This window comes from Gobio gobio, assembly GCF_949357685.1.
Source record: "Gobio gobio genome assembly, chromosome: 3".
NCBI classification, from domain to species: domain Eukaryota; kingdom Metazoa; phylum Chordata; class Actinopteri; order Cypriniformes; family Gobionidae; genus Gobio; species Gobio gobio.
In genome coordinates, this window is record NC_137099.1 from 29699170 (window position 1) to 29718395 (window position 19226).

General features: G+C 37.8%; 1 protein-coding gene across 2 annotated transcripts in view; it reads right to left on the reverse strand.

Moving 5' to 3' along the window:
• sugt1 (SGT1 homolog, MIS12 kinetochore complex assembly cochaperone) overlaps window positions 1-19226 on the reverse strand; it is a 57334-nt gene that overhangs the window by 3817 nt on the left and 34291 nt on the right. Inside the window, exons 6-10 of one of the 2 annotated variants that reach the window (XM_079813049.1) lie at window positions 19096-19149; window positions 18942-18970; window positions 18714-18739; window positions 18486-18582; window positions 4880-4987 (exon numbers count right to left, since the gene is read on the reverse strand). In XM_079813049.1, coding sequence (XP_079669175.1) covers window positions 4880-4987; window positions 18486-18582; window positions 18714-18739; window positions 18942-18970; window positions 19096-19149 — 314 coding nt within the window. The remainder of the gene's footprint in view (window positions 1-4879; window positions 4988-18485; window positions 18583-18713; window positions 18740-18941; window positions 18971-19095; window positions 19150-19226) is intronic. The other variant, XM_079813048.1, reaches the window with a different exon arrangement.

Consider the following 19226-nt stretch of genomic DNA (forward strand, 5'->3'; position numbering starts at 1 on the left):
GTTCATTAACATTAAATCTCATAGGCTATTTTCTGTCAGTATTATTTGTAACAACATGAATGTGAACGAAATAATACTAAGGCTGCGTTCACACTGCAGGGCTTAATGCTCAATTCCGATTTTTTGAAAAAATGCGATTTTTTTGCAAGGCCGTTCACATTTCCAATTAAATGCGACCTTTTGTGATCTCCTGTGTGAACGTGAAATGACCCAGAAGTGACCCGCATGCGCAGAAGAGTACTCAACGGTCAACAACGTCACTTGTTGTTTACGGAAGTAGCCAAATATGGGTGTCAGCATTGGAGTTCGTTTAGCTTTATTAAAGTTATTTTCGCAACGGAGCCAGCACCATTACAACCTTCTCATGTTAAGAAGAAAATTAAAAAAGAGGAGGAGAGCAAGGTTTTTGGCCATGGCGTTTTGTCGAGCAGTGGTAGCAACGTCGGTACAGAGAAACGTGTGGGTGCGGAGCCGCAGCCAGGAGTGGTGGGATACTGATGTGAGTGGCTTTACTGATACCGAATTCGTCAGTAACTTCAGAATGACCAGATCCACCTTCAATTATGTTTGTGAACTAACTTTGTCACGGGAAGAGACACGTCTGCGGCGGCCCATAACAGTGCAGAAACGCATTGGAGTTGGAGTGTATTGGCTAGCAACAGGTGCGTACTTCTTTTATTGGCGGTTAGCAACTATTTCTTGTGCATTACCGCCACCACTGGACTGGAGTAAGGAACGGGAGTTACTGACTATTCTGTACTATTTTAAACAAACAAAACTAACAAATAAAACAAAAAATAAAAACAAATAAAGTAGAGTTTATATCCTTTTAAAAAGGCTTTTTATCTTCTCATTCCCGCCTACTTCAACGTACAATGATGACGTTTGTCGCGTATCAACGACGTGCGGGTCGGATACATGTGACCTGGGAGTTCAGACTGAAGACGCATTTCAAAAGATCGAATATGTATCGGATTTGGAGTGGGTCGCATTTGAAGAGATCGGATCTGTGTCGTTCAGACTGTCATGAAAAGATCAGATACAGGTCGCATAAGGGCAAAAAAAATCGGAATTGGGTCGTTTCAGCCTGCAGTGTGAACGCAGCCTAATATATCTGTAGTCAAATGGGAAACACTTTACAACATGTTGTACATTTATTAATATTTTTTAAATAAAAAGTGTATATAGTTTTTGCCTGTTTCCATGAAGTATAAATTACTGTCTTTGTATTCATTGATTTAAAGCAGCACTAGGTAGGTTTTGCTCTCGGGGTCCCCCTACAGTTGGGAAACAGTATTGTCCTCTACTACTGTCGTAAACTGTCATTCTACATCAGCGGATGCATCGCACGTGCATTTATTAACATGACAACTATGATAGCCCTGAACACTGTCGGAGTTCACATGCAGGTGTTCTGCTTGCGTCGCGTGTGAAATGTCTTCATCCCAGGTAACGTTACAGTGGCATATGTTTCAGCATGTCATATGAATATAATTTCATGGGTTTTATTTTTTTTCAAACGCCAAATGATCGCGATGCTCACGTTTACAAGCCAGCGTCATTATAGTAGCCTAGTCTATTGGTTCCCGTTTTACAGAATCTATATGATACTTCAATTCAATGTTTGAGTGGTAGGTAATAACCATATATCGTCAATATTATAATATCAAGCTACCATAGATGAATCTGCAAATTTGAAAAATCGATTTGCATTATAGCTTGAGGAAAGACAAATAAACCAATATCACAGACATGTTAGGTATCCTAAAATATGATTTTGTACGTCTTACGTATTTACTTGCAAGAATGTAGCCCCTCCTCCTTCAGCTCATGCCAACGAGCAAACGCTGCCCAATGTTGATCCTCGTCCTGCCTTTAATCCGATCACTTTCTCGTTTCCTCTTTTTGCTTTCCTCCGACAAAACCTTTGCTTTCTTATTTTTCTGTGCTGCTTCGGCCATGACTATAACATTCGGCAAATAAATGATAGTTGGGCTCGCACGTCCGAATTTAAGGAAGTGGGGGTGGTGGTGGAAGTGACATATATGCCGTAAAGCAGTCGAATTTTGTAGTTCTTTTTTTACTACCCGAAACCCGAAGTTTAAAAGTACGATTTTAAACGATACAGACCCCGTCAGGCTATGGCAGACGTGTCATTCAACCTATTGTAAGTCGATGTATCATCACAAGAGGTTTGAAAATATATTATAAAGGTTGAAAAGTTACCTAGTGCTGCTTTAAGCATGATCAATAGGCTATGTTTTAAAATGTTGATCATTGTACATCATGACATGCATATTATATGAACAGAAAAATGACTTTATTTAAAAGCATTGTTGTTAAATATTGTAGACATCGATCCGATCAAAATCCATGTGAAAACAGCTTATATTTAACAAAAGAAAATTACATATATGGATAGCGCAACAATGACTGTTTAAGCCCCGCCCCTCACTTCCGGGTCTGTGGATGGGGTTCTGAAACTGGTGTGCTGCGGGGCTGCAGCTGGATACTATTGGTTCACATGGAACCCTTCTCCACTTCTGCCTTCAAAGCTCTCGTTTGAATATTTGCTACTACCTACCCCACGCATCATGTACGCCCTCACGCGATGACGTCATCAAATTGCGATCGGTTCTTGAGATCGGCCAAGTTAGTGAGTACCGATCGAGTCATAAAATATGATTATCGGCCGATACCGATCTCCGGCCGATCGATCGGAGCATCCCTAGTAGTTGGGTCTTAAGTCAAGTCTCCATAAGTACAATCACATTTCACCTATATAACCACAACATGTTTGGAAAAGGTTGCCATGAAATGGTGTTTTAGTGTCATCAATGCTCATACACCTACAGTTCGCCAGGTGTTACTGAAACTAGGGATGCACCGAATCCAGATTTTTGGGGTTCTGCCGAATACCAAATCCACTGGTAAAGATTCGGCCAAATCCGAAATCGAATACCGAATCCTACTCCCATCCTCAGTCCATTATCACAGTAAACACATTAATGAAGTAAACAACGTCCTCAGCAGTGTAGGGATGCTATTGACCATTTAACCGGTAACCGAAAGTAAGAACTTTGACCGATTAATACTATCAGTTAAACGGTTTAAATGTTTTTAACGCTTTTTTGTTTGGTTTTTTTGATGCATAAGAAATATGCTGTGCGTTATTTGTTCACTCACGGAGCGCGTCGACATGTGCAACCACAAACCAGATATATCTCGCAAAATGAAGCAATGAAAAAGCTTACTGTGTGGGACTATTTCGACAGAAAAATACAGCAGCAGTACAAGCTCCTAACTGGTGGAAAGCTTTTAATAGTGTGGTTTTGGTTAAGTTTACTAAAGTAAACATTGTCGCGTATGTTCTTCTCACTGCGGTTTCCTGATGGTTTATGGAAAAATGACCCCGAGTCATCCTCTGTCGTTGAACAGCACTAACGGAGAGCGCAGGAGGCGCGCGCGCTGCGGAGACAGAAGGATTAAGAGGTTGTTTTCTGCCGCGGGTTTAACTGTCAACAGGCTGCGCTCCAGACTAACCCACATCACATAGACATGTTAATAAAAAAAAAAACATACAAGGTGTGGATTGAGGTAGCCTAGGCCTGCTATTTTTATTTGACAAAAAAAAAAAAAAAAAGATACCGGTTCTTCAAAGCTTCAAACGGATTCAGTGTATTTTCGTTTTGTCATCTTAATTTGGTAATTTAAGTGAAAAATATTTAGTGTAGGCCTATTTATTTTATTCTTTTTATCTGATATTTATTTATCTGATCTGTATGCGGCTTTTTGCACGGTAAAATAAAATACATTTTGGCTGCTGTCTGTAGATTCCTTCATGCACAACTCGTATTCTTTCGTTGATGTTTCATATGCAAATGTTTTAACAGCAGCTGTTGATTAGGGTCCTTACCACCACGAGACAAATCGGCATTACAAATTGAACATGTAGCTCGCCTTGAATCACTTTCTTTTGACGTAAAGTAGCTACTGTCACATTTTCTGTTTCTGAGTTTCATTTTCATTTTCAACGGCGGCGTCATTATGTTCGACCAGCATAGGGTTAGCCTAGGGTTCGGTGGAAAAAAATTCCCGGGTTCAGCAGAAACCGAACTCCGTCAAAAAGCCCAATAATAGGCAGAATCCGAACCCGAATCCTGGATTCGGTGCATCCCTAACTGAAACTTTTAGTAGTACTGAGTTTTATTGTAAGATAAGACTAAAAGAGCTTTTTTTTTTTAAACAAACACCAGAGGTAGGTTTGAAAGCCATTGAAATGCCAGTTCAAATGTCAATTTATCAAATTATCTCAGATATTTCAAAGAGCCTTGCAGGGATCTAAGCAAAGAGGACCAAACACCATAAAAACACTGACCAAGAAAATACATGACAAACAATAGGATAAGAATGACAATTACCTTTTATCATCTATGGAAAACAGACTATCTACTCGGTTTACCATAGACACACAAACACACACAGTTTACCTTATTGCTAAACTTACAGTTTTGAAATTACTGGAGAAAATTAGGTAATTCAACCCTGCTTAATCTCTCTATCTCTCTCTTCTAAGAAAAGTAGTTCTACACACAAGAATGTTTTAAGGACAAATCCTCAAAAATGAATTAAAACACCTGAACATTTCTTGGTGTAGCTACCGTGGTATAAGAAAAGTAATTAACCATAGAACATTAAATTATTGAAAAATAATGCTCACCTGAAGTGCATTACCACCAGAGTGTGCATTATTTTTTAATCATTCCACGGCCTGTAGTCAATTATTTCTTACATCTGTACCATAGCTTAGACCGGGCCACTACTAATGGCATACAAATATTGGTTTGAAGAAAGTTAGTTAAAAAAAAAAAAAGCTGACCTTGGTTGGAAGAATCCTGTATGTGCTCTGTTGTGTGACAACAGGATGCAGAAGATGGACCATTAGGCAGTAATCTTCTCCTGATGGAAGCTTTACCACAGCTGTCAGCTAAGACTCAGAAAAGAGAAGAGACTCATTAGATTTTAATTTTGGTAGACAGAACTCAGGTTAGTTTGATATGTCAGATCTCACCAACCCTCTATGGACACACTGAAGCTTGAGTCGTCATTAGGGTTGGGCATCGAGAACCGGTTCCAACTTAGAACTGTTTAAAAAATAACAATTCCACTGGAATCGTTTAGAAAATTTGTTTTCGATTCCGATCATCGTTCCAAACGCGCACGTTTTGGTTTCCATAGTGGCCACCGGATTTCCGGAAGTGCTTGGTGTGCCCATTTGTTCTGTTGCAGCCATGGAGCACGGTAAGCAGCACTCAAAAGTGTGGCTTTATTTCACTTTTAAAAAAGCCTGGGTCAGCACAGTGCAACACATATGACAAACTTATTTCTTGCACGGGAGGATGCACTACAAATTTGTGGTGTAACGTTACAAATTAACGAGTGTAGCATGTTTGACATGCTGCGCAGGTCCACTGTCTCATCCTCCTCGGGCAACCCTGCGCTAACCAACGTTAATAAAGGGATAGTTCACCCTGAAATTAAAATAAAGCCATCTTTTACTCACCCTGCTGTTGTCCCAGTGCCCTATGTCCTTCTATCTTTTTCGGACCTCAAAAGCAGAAATTTTAAAAATCTGCAGTCCTGCATGCGCTCCTTCCTATCATGGCAGTGAATAGCAAGCAGGCTAAAACATTACAAAAATATACAAATGTATCACGCAATGATACAGTGAGACGCATGACATATATGGAAACTGTTCATAAGCATACTATAAGGTTTTTGCGAGAAAGAAACCGTATTATTCAGTCAAAACACTGAGCTCGGCTGTTACTCGTGCGTTCCTGTGTGTGCACTCAGAGCCGTCAGCAGGCGCCGGCGCTCATACCTACTATAACTCGTACTATAGTTGTCATGGCACCCAGGATAAGCACACACACGCACCATTTTGAGAAATCAGGCTCAATAGAAACAAACGCGACTCTCGTCTTTTCTATAACGTACTGTATATGATAATAAATAATACTAATAATAAAACCTCCTGAAGTGAATGTTGTGTACCGGTTGTCATGACAACATTGCGTGAAGCTACTGGCGGTTTGGAGTGCGCACACACAGGAACACGCGCATTTGAACAACAGCAGGGTGAGTAAAAGATGGCTTTATTTTAATTTCAGGGTGAAATAACGTTATCCCTTTAACGTTACCTCGTCACAATTAGGTAAGTGATTGTAGTGTAATAAAGCCCTTGACCAAATTGCTAATTGTGGTGAACAACAAAGTTACTGAAATATTTTTTGTAGATAAATGTAGCTTTAAGCAAATTGCCCATGCTAGTAGCAGTCCTAATATGACTGCTGCTAATGCTATTGCTAAACCGGTGGAGACTCGGTGTGAAACTCCATTCACCTTTGCAGCAAAGCAGGGGAAAATGCCAGCAGAGAAAGTCCCAAAACTAAAACTTATTATTGAATTAAAATAAATATGTCCTCTGTGAAATTAGCTTGTGACATGTTTTGACTCCACCCCTCTAAGAATCGGAATCGAGAATCGAAAATAACCGAAATCGAAAGTAAGAATCGGAATCGTTCAAATCAAAACGATGCCCAACCCTAGTCGTCATTGTCTAGTAATTTTTTTTATTTAGATAGACTTTTTACATGGGATGCAAGAACAATGCAAATAAAAAAAATGTAATTCAAATGCAAATTAAATAAACGGTGCTTTCACGTTTAACAGGTAGATCTAACAGTAGTTTGATACAGATTAGATACAGAAATTGAATAAAGTAGCATTATCAAATGTAAAATAACACTGCATAGTCTTCACTGTATAAATTAAATTGAGACGAATCCTAATTAAAGTTATAGAAGTCATTCAGTAAAGAGATTGGGGTATTTTTGCAGGGAGTATGTTGTTTGATTAACATTAAAAACAGACAGCAGTAGGAATATTAGGTTGCTGTCACTTTAAAACAGATTGCGCAGATCCAATAAACCGATACTGTACACATGCGTTTTTCTTTCTCAACTGATTACGTTCAGTTCAGGCATGACCAACTAGATCCCATAATAATTTACTAAAGTTTTACAGTAGTAACAAATACATATATTTATTACATATGATTACCATCATATTTATAATGAAACAATCAGATTAAAAAATATGATGATTATCTCTAAGGTAGAGACACCCAACTTGATATATGATATTTACCATCTGAATCTAACATGTCATGTCAACAAATGGAAAAGTCAACCAGCTATTTATTATTATGTTAATTATTGTACCTTTTACCCCAAATACCATACTTTTACATATTCTTCTGTTATTGAAAAACTGGTGCTTTATTTATTTTGAACAAAACTGAAAATCATTAACAAGACCTTCAAAATATATTAAAGTTACTTCAGCGATTAGCATCAAGCTATATTATGCTGTCAACGTTAACGCGTTAGCGCATACAATTAATTTAAAGTCCTTAAAGCGTTAAAATAATTTAATGCAATTAACGCAAATAAATTACTGAAGTATGTGAAGCTGCGTCATTAACGTAATGTACGTCATGCAGTTAGATGTTAGAAGTCAGGAGTTTATCACAATCACACTGAGCAACGACAAGCACCTGTAACAATGTTTTTTTCATGGGTGCTTAGGTGTGTATAAATGTATTATATAATAGAATTACATGGACTCCTTATATTTGGTTATTTGGTGTCATTTGAGTCTCCAATGATCCTTGAAGCTTGAATTTACATTTTTAAATGATTTTTTTTTTAATGACTGATAAGCACCCTTAAGAAAACGAACCATGGTTTTATTATAGTAAAAGTGTAGTAACCAAGGTTTTTTTTTTTTTGGGGGGGGGGGGGGGGGGGGGGGGGGGGGGGTTACCATTTGTATAATAGCTTCATAAGGGCAGTATTGCTTGTGTGTATGTTGGTGCTCTTATTCCAGTGTTTAAAGTAGTTGAATGAACGTGTTAACATGCCTTAAAGAAATTTTACGATGTTAAACATTTAAATATAATCTTAAAAAGTACCGTATTGACAGCGCGACTATTTTGAACAGGGTTCCCACACCTTGGTTAACTTCAAATTCAAGGACTTTCCAGGTCCTTGTAAGATACAATGTTACAGTTTATATGTGTGTCAAACACAATTATGCTTTTTTTTTGGCCACAGGACAGATCTGATATTCTATTTGTCGTATTTCTGTTTTGCATAAAACTGAAGAATATTCGGTACATCCTATACTGTATTCTAAAATTATCTGATATTAACTTTGCATGGATTTTATTGAAAAGAGCTTAGGTTCATGAAACCAGAAGTTTTAAGATATATGAATATGCTTTTAAGTTTCTTGCCTCATGGGTTTACATTAATATTAACAAGCAAAGCAATTAAACATTACATAATTTTTTTTGGGGGGAAACAGATTATCACAAATGTTTTATGTTTATTGAACACAAAATATACAGTCATTGACTGAACATATTTGGGTTTGGTGTAAGCACTGAAAACGTCATTCCGTGCGCGTGTGAACATCATGGCAATGCACAATACAAAGTACCTCACTCTGGAAACAATTTACATAATGCGTAAATGCACGCAATTAAATTAAATCAAGCAAGCTAGTATGCATAGGCCACGGAGTGTTGGCGAAATAACATTAGCGGACCAGAGGAAATAATACGAAATATTTTTCAGAAAACTCAGAAAAAGAAGTTTCAAGGAGCTGTATCCATGTATGTTTATTTTCAAAAGCTTTCCAGGGCCTTGACATTTTTTTTTTCAGATTCACAAATTTTCAAGGATTTCAAGGACCTGTGGGAACCCTGTTTGAATATTAAAGAATTTTGGCATAATGTGTGTGAATTACACACAGTTAAAAAAATTTAAAATGAAAAATGATAGTGACTAAAACGTTTAATATGGATAAATAAAGGTTAATTCTTATCTTCTTCATAGGTCTCATACACTGATCACTGACACCGTGTGGTGAAAATGTCCGGATTTTGAAATCATCCTGCGCTCATTTTAAGAGGCATTTAGTCAACTAGGTGATTACAGCACATTGAAAATATACATAACCAGAAGATTTGCACCCCCGGTAACCAATTCCACTGTGATAAAGGCGTATTTGTTGGAACTTTGATTAACCATTTTTTATGTGGCTCAATACTGAGCCAAGCATTATTGAATTTGCACTTCACTGGCACTGGGGAAGTGGCCTAATGGTTCAAGAGTAGGGATGCACGATATATCGGCAACATATCGTTATCGGCCGATAAATGATTATTTTTGATGTTATCGTTATCGGTCCAATAAGAAAATTTGACCGATATAGTCAAGCCGATAGATAATGTATTATTTCCTTCAGCTGAGACGGACGCGCTGTCCACCATGATGGGTTTGAATTGCTCTAAATATGTTTGGAATCACTTCGAAAAGGAAAATACAGTTATGTGCAACATGTGCAGCGCAAGTCTTCTATAATCTACATAAAATGATAATGAGAATAGAATAGGCTGTAAAAGAGCGTTGTGTTTCAGCGCGTTTGTTGAGGGAAGAGCGCGCCCACGGAGTTACACCTTCATGACGAGCACAGTCAAGTTTGCTTGTGCATTCACAGCCTTTTGTGCCATTGTAAGTTGCAACATTATATTTATTATTATTCTGTGTATGTAATATCATATAGGATGCGTTTGGTTGAGTTAATAAACGATGCAGTAAAGCAGTCATTCCCAAACTGTGGTCCGCGGACCACTAGTGGTCCGTGAGGGTACTGCAGGTGGTCCGTGGAAAGGCAAAATATAATAAAATAATATTTTTTTACCTTCATTTTACCAGGAAATTCCCATAAAAAAGAATATGTAGGCCTATATTGATATAACATTTATATTAAATTGTCAAGTTATTGTGTGATTACTAAAATAGGCTAGTGGCGCTCAGTTCAAGTTCAAGCTCAAGTTCAGTGCTGTTATAGATCGGTGGATAGCAACAGGTTCTCTGAAGAGAAAAGAGACAGAGGCAGAAGCTACAAAATGAAGAGATTGACAGTGAGTCGGATGCATCTATGAGCCAGATTCTATGAGCATCTATGAGCCAGAATAAATAAATTAAATATGTGGCAGCCGTTGTGTGCAGTTAACTTTCTTTTAACAAGCCTGTTGTACTGATGTGATGACTAGTTATAGTTTTAGTGCTAGTAAGTCTATTTAGAGGTGCGGATTCATTCAGGTAGGTCTGTGTGTAGACATATTTTATTATGTGTGTTATGAGGTGGTCCGCAAATTTTTTTGATTACAAATAGTGGTCCACACACACAAAAAGTTTGAAAACCCCTGCAGTAAAGCACTTCATTGTACCGGTCTTTAGCTTCAGCGCGCGCCCACGGAGTTACACCTTCATGACGAGCACAGTCAAGTTTGCTTGTGCATTCACAGCCTTTTGTGCCATTGTAAGTTGTAATATTATATTTATTATTTTGTGTATATAATCCCATATAGGATGCGTTTGGTTGAGTTAATTAACGATGCAGTAAAGCACTTCATTGTACCGGCGCGCGCATTTCAAACAGAAATGCACAGCATTAATAACTACTGGGACTGTCCTATACATAACACTGCAATGAGAATATTTCTGTTATAAAACGTAGTGAATTCTTTGGGTTTAGTTGTTTTTCAGCACGCTGTTGTGGGAAGCGTCAACAACGCATTCTGACCAGCACAGTCAAGTTCGCTTGTGCATTCGCGTCATTTTAAGCATATGTAAGTCGTAATATTACGTTTTTGTAGTATAAACATCTGATTAAAGTCATATAGGATGTGTTTGGTTAAGTCAATAACCCGCAGTGCTTCACTGTACCGGTGATCATCTTAAGTTTCAGCACGCTCTCAAACAGGGGAAGAGCATCCACAGGAGTTATAACCCTTCACCTATGCGTGATTTTGTGCTAATATAAGTTGTAATATTATATTTATTTTGTATAAATATCTGATTGTTCTCATATATGATGCGTTTAGTTGTTAATTAAACTTCTAAGCGCTTCAGTTTATGGTTGTTCGTTCATTCTCTCCAGCTTCAGCGCGCTCTCAAACAGCAACATTATTCCTAATAGACTAGACTAATATTACAGATGTTTACTATTACTGTAATATTAAACATATTTTTTTTTTCAAAAACACAGAAGCATTATTTTTTATAATTAGCACTTTTATTGTTCTCGTATCATTTCCATCAACAATATGGTTTGATTAAAACCATTTCTTTATCGTCTGTGCGGAGGTTATTTCATGCACTTGCATTCTGATTCTTTATTATGCAGCCTCAGTAATGCTGTTCAATTACTTGTTTGCATTATTTAGGTATATTATTTTTATTTTTTAGACAATATAATTTTTGGTAACATTTTACAAATAAGGTCTCATTTTATTAATGCATTAACTATCATGAACAAACAGAGCAATAACCTTTGTTTCTTTTAGTAATAAAATGTTTGTGTTTTGTAACAGTCCATTCACAGTTCATACCTAATGTTAAAAGACACAACTTTGGGTCTGAATATGTTGAGATTAACATGAACTAAAATTAATAAATCCTATTGAAGTATTGTTCATTCATTGTTGGTTAACTAATACTAACAAAAATGAAACCTTATTGTAAAGTGTTAAAAAAAAAATTTGGCCATAGGAGTGTAAAATTAATTTGAAAAGGTAAGGAATCTCACACTGGTTCAAATAGGCTACTGTAGTGTATAGGTTTGATTTATGTTGAAGTGTTTGGGACATGGCTTTTAATGGTGAGCCTTTTGTTTTTGTAATCAGGCTCTCAGTTTATTAAAATTTGTATTTAGATTTATCGGCCAATATATCGGTTATCGGCTTTCAAATATTAAGAATTATCGGTATCGGCCAAAATGTTCATATCGGTGCATCCCTATTCAAGAGTTAGACTTGTAACCCAAAGGTTGTGCAGTTATATTAACGTCTTTCCGCCGTTGAAACACTGATTGAGCGATTACACCACATATACTGTATACTAGGGATGCACCGATCCACATTTTTTTACTTCCGATCCGATCCCGATACCTGAATTTAGATATCGGCCGATACCGATACTATTCGATACCAGAGCTGTGTTTGCATTAATATTATTATTAGGGGTGCTCCGATTGATCGGCAACCGATCTCGATCGGCCGATAATCGCTTTGGCCTTTTTGGAGACCGCCGATCAATCATCCCAATCTCATGAACCGATCGCATGCTGACGACACATAAAAACCTGCCGTGAGAGCTAGGGCATGATATGCAGCGACACAGTCTCATTCTCTTTCCAGCGCAGGTAAAATAATTATAATGCTGAAGGTGAGGTACAATTCATATTTCTATATTAAATAACTTACGCAGTCATTTGAAAACTTTTTGAATTTTGAAAACACAAACAGCGCGCGTGAATCACCGCATGCGCGCTCTCTCTCTCCCTTTTGAAAATGCTCAAATGGCTTCACATCAGCGCATCGCATCTGCACTAAAATCGAGCTGCACAGTTGACACAGGATTTGCCACTTTGCCCAATCGAGGCAGTGTCGCATCGTCACTAAAGTTTATCATTTGCATTTATTTTTAAGTCTTGCCAGTGTTCAAACCACTCAGCACTCGCGCGCACGGTCTGGAGAGACACACACACACACACACACACACACACACAGGCCATCTCATAAAAAGCTTGCGAGTACAAATTGCGCTGAAATGGTCAAATACACACAAATGTATACTAAATTACCGTCTTGACGAGTATGCACGTAAACCCCGTCGTGACTCGCGAGTGAACGTTTGTGCAGCTGCATGTAACCGTATCCGTGTTCGCTCTTAAAGTGACAGCTGTCGAATAAACTGCTGCTGTCTCTGAGTTTCTCTTTGTCTTGTGTTGTTTGATGAACCTTTATGACACTCACTGCTCTTGAATGACTAACTTTTGCAACCTTAAGTGTAAGGATTAATCTAATTTAATTTATTCAGGGAAGACCAATATTAATTTACATTTGATTTCTTATTAAATGTCTTTAGTATTTCTTACCTCAATACTAATGTTAGACCTACCTGAAAAATTGTTTTAAAAACAAAAATGCACTGCATGATCAAATATTTAGTTGAGATAATTATATACATTTATTTGGGAAAGATGGCCAACAGTAGCCTTAAGTTATCTCATTTTCTAAAATTAACACTTGGTGGTTCTTCAAGATCTTGACTCAGTTAATTTAGAGTTAGTTTCATTTCTACAAATGGTGCAAACTCTGCAAGATTATAGATAAAAGATTCCCATTCCCCTGCCATTCTGTGATCGGCAATCGGCAGATCATGATCTTGGTGATCGGTAATCGGCCCCAAAAATGCTGATCGGAGCATCTCTAATTATTATCATTATTGTTTATTTTATATGATGCTGAAAAACTCATCTCAACAGACAAGTATGATATGTACGTATTAGGGATGAAATGGTATGGAAATTTCACATCACGATAATATTGACCCAAATTATCACGGTTGTCAATTTATATTTAAAAATCAACAAATAAATCAAGCTGCTCTAAGCACTTTTTAAAGTTAGATTCTGTGGGATTTCCTTCCTTATAATGTCCGTCGTCAATGGCAACGCATGATGCATAAATCTCTAATATTATCTCTGATGAGAATATTGCTTGAGAATATATTTAGTGTTCTATCAGCTATGACACATTTAAATCTGCATATTTTGTGTAAGAGCCCATACAGTATTCTAGTGAAATAAAGCATATTGTCATATGATTTGACAGGTTATTTATATTAAATATCAAAAATCCAAAAGGTGTACATCATACCTGACACCTAGATGAACACTTTACAGTCAGTTTTATGACTAAGTCATTCTCTTCAAATGCCATTTAAGTTAGAAACGTTTATAGCCTACCAATGTTTTATGTAACTTTAGAGACGGTCCCTAGATTCGCGAACGTCAAGCCAACTTTATATCAGATGCGCTGTGGTTCTGCTGTGTGTGTTTTAAACTATTTTTGGTGCGGAAATAAGACAAAAACTGTCGATCACTGTATGATGAATGAATCTCTTGCGGACATCGCACGTTTATCTCTGCTTTTAGTGTAGATTTCAGCGAGTGAGAGCGGCGCGCTCTGAACAAAACTCCGCTAATCTGAACGCCTCTGATTATTATCTTCATAAACTCGATAGAAACACGTGTGATTGGTTATAATGCGCAACGCGATTATAATAGATGGCTTTTGAGAACACCATAAGTGGCTAGTGTGAGTGTTACACGCCACAGCCGAAATACACGCAGATGGCGATTGTTAATGTCAAGCCCTGATTATGATCTCTTAAATGTCACCCTAGTCCTGTCTGAACAATGTTTGATTGCGTTCGTTGTGTTGTACGACGCGAGGGAGCTTCCACCTCTCTGAATTACAGTTTTGCAAACATTGTCTTGTTCTGCGGTGGTGTTTCCAGTGTGAAGTATTTCCACACAGCTAAGCCACAATGCTGCTCAATGCTATACTGCTATCTGGCTGCAAACTGCGGAATGGACTTCCTGAGCGGGGCGTGTCTCATAACTCTGTATCTCATTGAGCCGCGCCTCCATCCAGGAAATCCATTCCATAGTTTGCAGCCAGCTAGCAGACAAGCCGGCGGGAATCACTTTTGGATTTGGAGTCATTTCAGCAGACAACGTTAAAGCGCAGACATGGCTCATGGATATCGGATTTCTCCGCAGGTTGGATCGGGAAAATCCGATACGTGAATTGTGCTGGTATCGGTCCCGATACCGATACTGGATCGGATCAGCCCCATCCCTACTGTATACGTGACAGTAAGTTGTAATGTATCCTCAGCATACCTTCAGATGGTCCTTCATGTTTATTCTTTAGTAAGAGATGATCGCAGATGATCGCGTTCACGCGCATCGCGCGACCGCTTGAACTGTGATCAGTCATGCCACATAGAGCGTCAAAACGGCATTTATCGTTTGAATTTCGTGATAAAATGGACTTAATACTTAATATGTTCGTGTGGGAACTCGGATTGAAGTGTGTTCCGCGCTTAAAACAAGCCGAATGTGAACTGTTAAAGATTGCATTCGGAAACCGTTCGGTAACGTTACACGCGTAAAATCACCACACCTTAAACAAATAGAGCACCTTTGGGATGTGGTGGAATGGGAGATTTGTATCATGGATGTGCAGCCAACAAATCTGCAGCAATTGCATGATGCCATCATATCAAAATGGACCAAAATCTCTGAAATATTTCCAGCACCTTGTTGAATCTATTCCACAAAGAATTAAGGCCATTTTGAAAAGGGAGTCCAACCCGGTACTAGCAAGGTGTACCTGATAAAGTGGCCGGTGCGGTGAGTAGGAGCTACTTTAAACAAGAGGAGAGAATTTGGTTCTCCTCTATTATCTAAAAGAGAGGTATAAGATGGATAGAATAACCGATTGTGCCGGGAGGGGCGTGGTTTAGCGAGGTCTGTGACGGGAGAGAGAGTCAGCAGACGAGTGTGCCGTAAGTGGGTCAAGTGCAAATAACAAACACCTGTGTCTTGTTAGAGTAATGGCCGTGGAGAGACCGGATAGAAGCCTCCAGGAAGAGTGCTTCGGGGAGAGAGACCAGCAGGAGACTCTGGGACACACGCACAGAGACAAAGAGAGCTCTGGAGAGCCACTGGACGATACTGGAAAAAGTTTTGAGTTATTTGTGAAACGCCTGTGAGCACGTGTATGTTAAGAGAGCGTGTGAACTGTGAGAAAATAAAAGTCTTCCGAGTCTCCGCTAAGCCGACCCTGCCTTCTTCCCTTCTCATTCATATCGAACTTTGTTACACCGATGATTAATGGATAATTGATGTCATTTTCTTGCTCTCATTTCATTAATTTGGAATGTGCACTTTGTATGCTGAAAATGAATTGTCATGGACGTGAAATGCCCATTTGTCTCTTTCTTCAATGAGCGTTCCATAGCAAAATCATCCTGCCAGCCAACTGGCTACTTAAATCATTAAAGTTTAAGGCCCGGTTTCACAGACAGGGCTTAGACTAAGCCAGGATTAGGCCTTAGTTCAATTAGGACATTTAAGTAACTTTTATAAACGTGCCCAAGAAAAAAACATTGCTGGTGTGCATCTTGAGACAAAACAATGCCACTGACATACTTTAAGATTTGTCAGTGCAAGATTCTTTCAGTTAAAACAGCTCAAACATGCATTTTAGTCTAGGATTAGCTTAAGCATTGTCTGTGAAACCGGGGGTAAATGTTTTAAAGCATCTTTACACAGCAGACGCGGCACAGAAATCGATTCTGAAGCGGCATAACATCACAAAAATTTGCATTTACACAGACCGTTTAATGCGTCTCTGAAGCGGCATAAATGCGTTTACACAGGAATGAAAATCGCGGGAAACAATGCTTTGAACATTACAACAGTTTTAACAAAGTGTTATAAATTAATAAAAAAATAATGGAATATATAAAAATAAAATAAAAAATACAGAATTTTAAATAATTTTCCTCTGCGTGCTGGTGCTTTTGATTTTTGTCATGATTCTGTATAGGCTTGTAGGATACGGTATAGCCTAGTTGTTTTATATTTCGTAATAAAATTGTGCCTGATTGAACAAATGCTATAAAAAATATATATTATTACGGGTAGATCACCGCAGGATTTAAAGTGGACGAAAGTTTTTTTTTAAAGAAACAAAGTACAAAAAGTACAAAAATACAAAAGTTTTCTATTTCAAACAAATTTTGTTCTTTTGACCTTTCTGTTCGTCAAATAATACTGAAAAAAAATCAATGAATATTGAGCTTTGGAGCAGTCGCAACAAATGAAAAATGATAGCGTTTCGAGACAGCAGATATATCAGCAAATATCAAATCTAATAGCAAATATCGTTCTCAAAGAGATAATTTTCGGTTTCTTTAACCCTCTGTCCGACCAAGTCTGCGCCTTCTGATGGATTTTTTCCTTATTCACAATACTCCGTCATTTTTAGGCATACAGATAAGTGCAAGACATAATTATAAACAGTAAACTGTCTACTTTTATTTGTGTACACTCAATAACAGCAAAGGCCGTGGACTCAGGGAACGGATTATTTTGCACTTCACTCCAAACGCTGTCTTCATTTCAAAAATATATTTTGTTTATTAAACGCAAAGTTTTTCATTTCAAAAGCACTTCTAAATTCAGTTTATATTTCCAACAAACGAAATTCCAAGCCAAAATAACGAAGTGCTAAAAAAAACCTTTGAGTTACCACCATGCAAATTCAAACTTTTCGCTCGTCTCTGTATGTGACAATGCGTCACACCTGGCGTTTGTAAAAGTGGATCATTCTTTACAGATGATGGTATGTTTGGACAGAAGACGAGTTCTTTATTAAACTCATAAAAAACAATAGAACATAAAATGCCACAATTTATCATAACACCTCATATGTGCCGCTCAAGTAGGCTATAAGGTGCTTTCCTTGCCATCAATGCTTGGATAACCCACACACCACACACACACTTCTCTTACCATTAAAAATAATGGCGCACGGTGGCTGGGATATACATAAACCTAACAACGTAGCATGATTTTTGGAATGATTTATCACGAGAGGAAAAAAATTGTTTTAATGGAAACGCTGTCATTTCGCAATATTTTTTTATCAACTTTTAGAAAATATCGCAAAAGTTTTGCGCAAATCCGTAATGGAAACGCAGCTGAGTTAACCGCATGTTTGATCAATTTAGCCTCTCAAATCAACACTTGACTTGTCTTGCCTATAATAAAATCCATAGATATAAAACACTTCAAGCATCACAATGTTAGTTTAAACATTTATCACCACCACCACCATCACAAAAGGGTATTTTTGACAAGCTGAGGCTGATGCTGCTCGCAAACGAAACGGGCTACACAATCTAAACTAATAAAAATTAAAACATGCAGGTTGTCTTACACCTCTCCGCAAAATGAATATTATTCCGATCTTCAATTCCAAATTCCCTTCAATTTAAATGTGAGTACAGGACTCTTTTACCTTAATTCCTAGATGGTTTGTCTCCTGCTTCTTGATTCTCGCGCCTCGTGAGCTGATGCTGACAGGCGGTTGTCATGACAATGGGGTAGTTTAAGGCGGCACAAGTTCGCGTTCATTTACACTGAATCAAAGCCGTTTCAGCATCGCCTTTGATACTAGGGGCCGAGGTGGATCAGACCCAGCATATTTTAAGTCTGCTTTAATGCGGCATTGCGTCTTTACACAGAATTTTGAGCAGACACAGAGCCGCTTTAGAGCCGCCATAACTCGGCTGTGTAAAGATGCCTTTATTCATATAAATTTTATTTGTTGGCCTCTTCTCAACATTTAGAACGTTAAATCTCTGTCAGTGCTATTAACATGATGAATACATTAGTGACATGAAGAAAACCATGAACATTACCTCTCTCTCACCAAAGATGACAGTTACATCCTCCTTCTTGGCATTTTTTACCATGATGGTCACTGCAACATGAGACTCTGTCTGGTACCAGTCATATCTGAAGTGGAGTAGGTACGTATCAAATGTGAAATGATTTTTATTTTATTTTATTCTTATTTGTATATCTTATTGTATTGGATCATAATTTGTGTAACAAATAAAAGATGAAAAGGTCATCACCACACTTACTTGAGAGAAAGGGTTGTAGTTTGCTGCTGTTTAAACACAGTCAATTGTTTGTGCATTCCAGTGGAAACCAAGGAGAAAAAGACAATCATTGTTCAAAAACAATTTATGAAATACAACAAACAACATAAATACAAGATGAGGAAAATCAAGCAATAAAAAGGCAGTTCTAGCTAATTATTCTTTAATGATATCTTACTTAAATAATTGAAAGTTAACAAACATGTTTACCAAATCTGAAGTATTGTTTGGAATGTGTGCTGAAAATTCAGAGAACAAGAGGGTATTATTTCAAGCAATAAACTCAAAAGATACGCTTCATATTGACTAATATAGAAAATGCATGTGACACATGAGTGGAAAGGCCTGGTGAAGTTATACATACTCGCCATTTTGTTCTCACAGTGCTGGATCCATGTTTGAAATCCTTCAATAGAGCCTTTGTAAGACAAAAACATCTCAAAATGCAGTATTTAACACGCAGAATTAATGAAGATCACTCTGTGAAATGGCCGA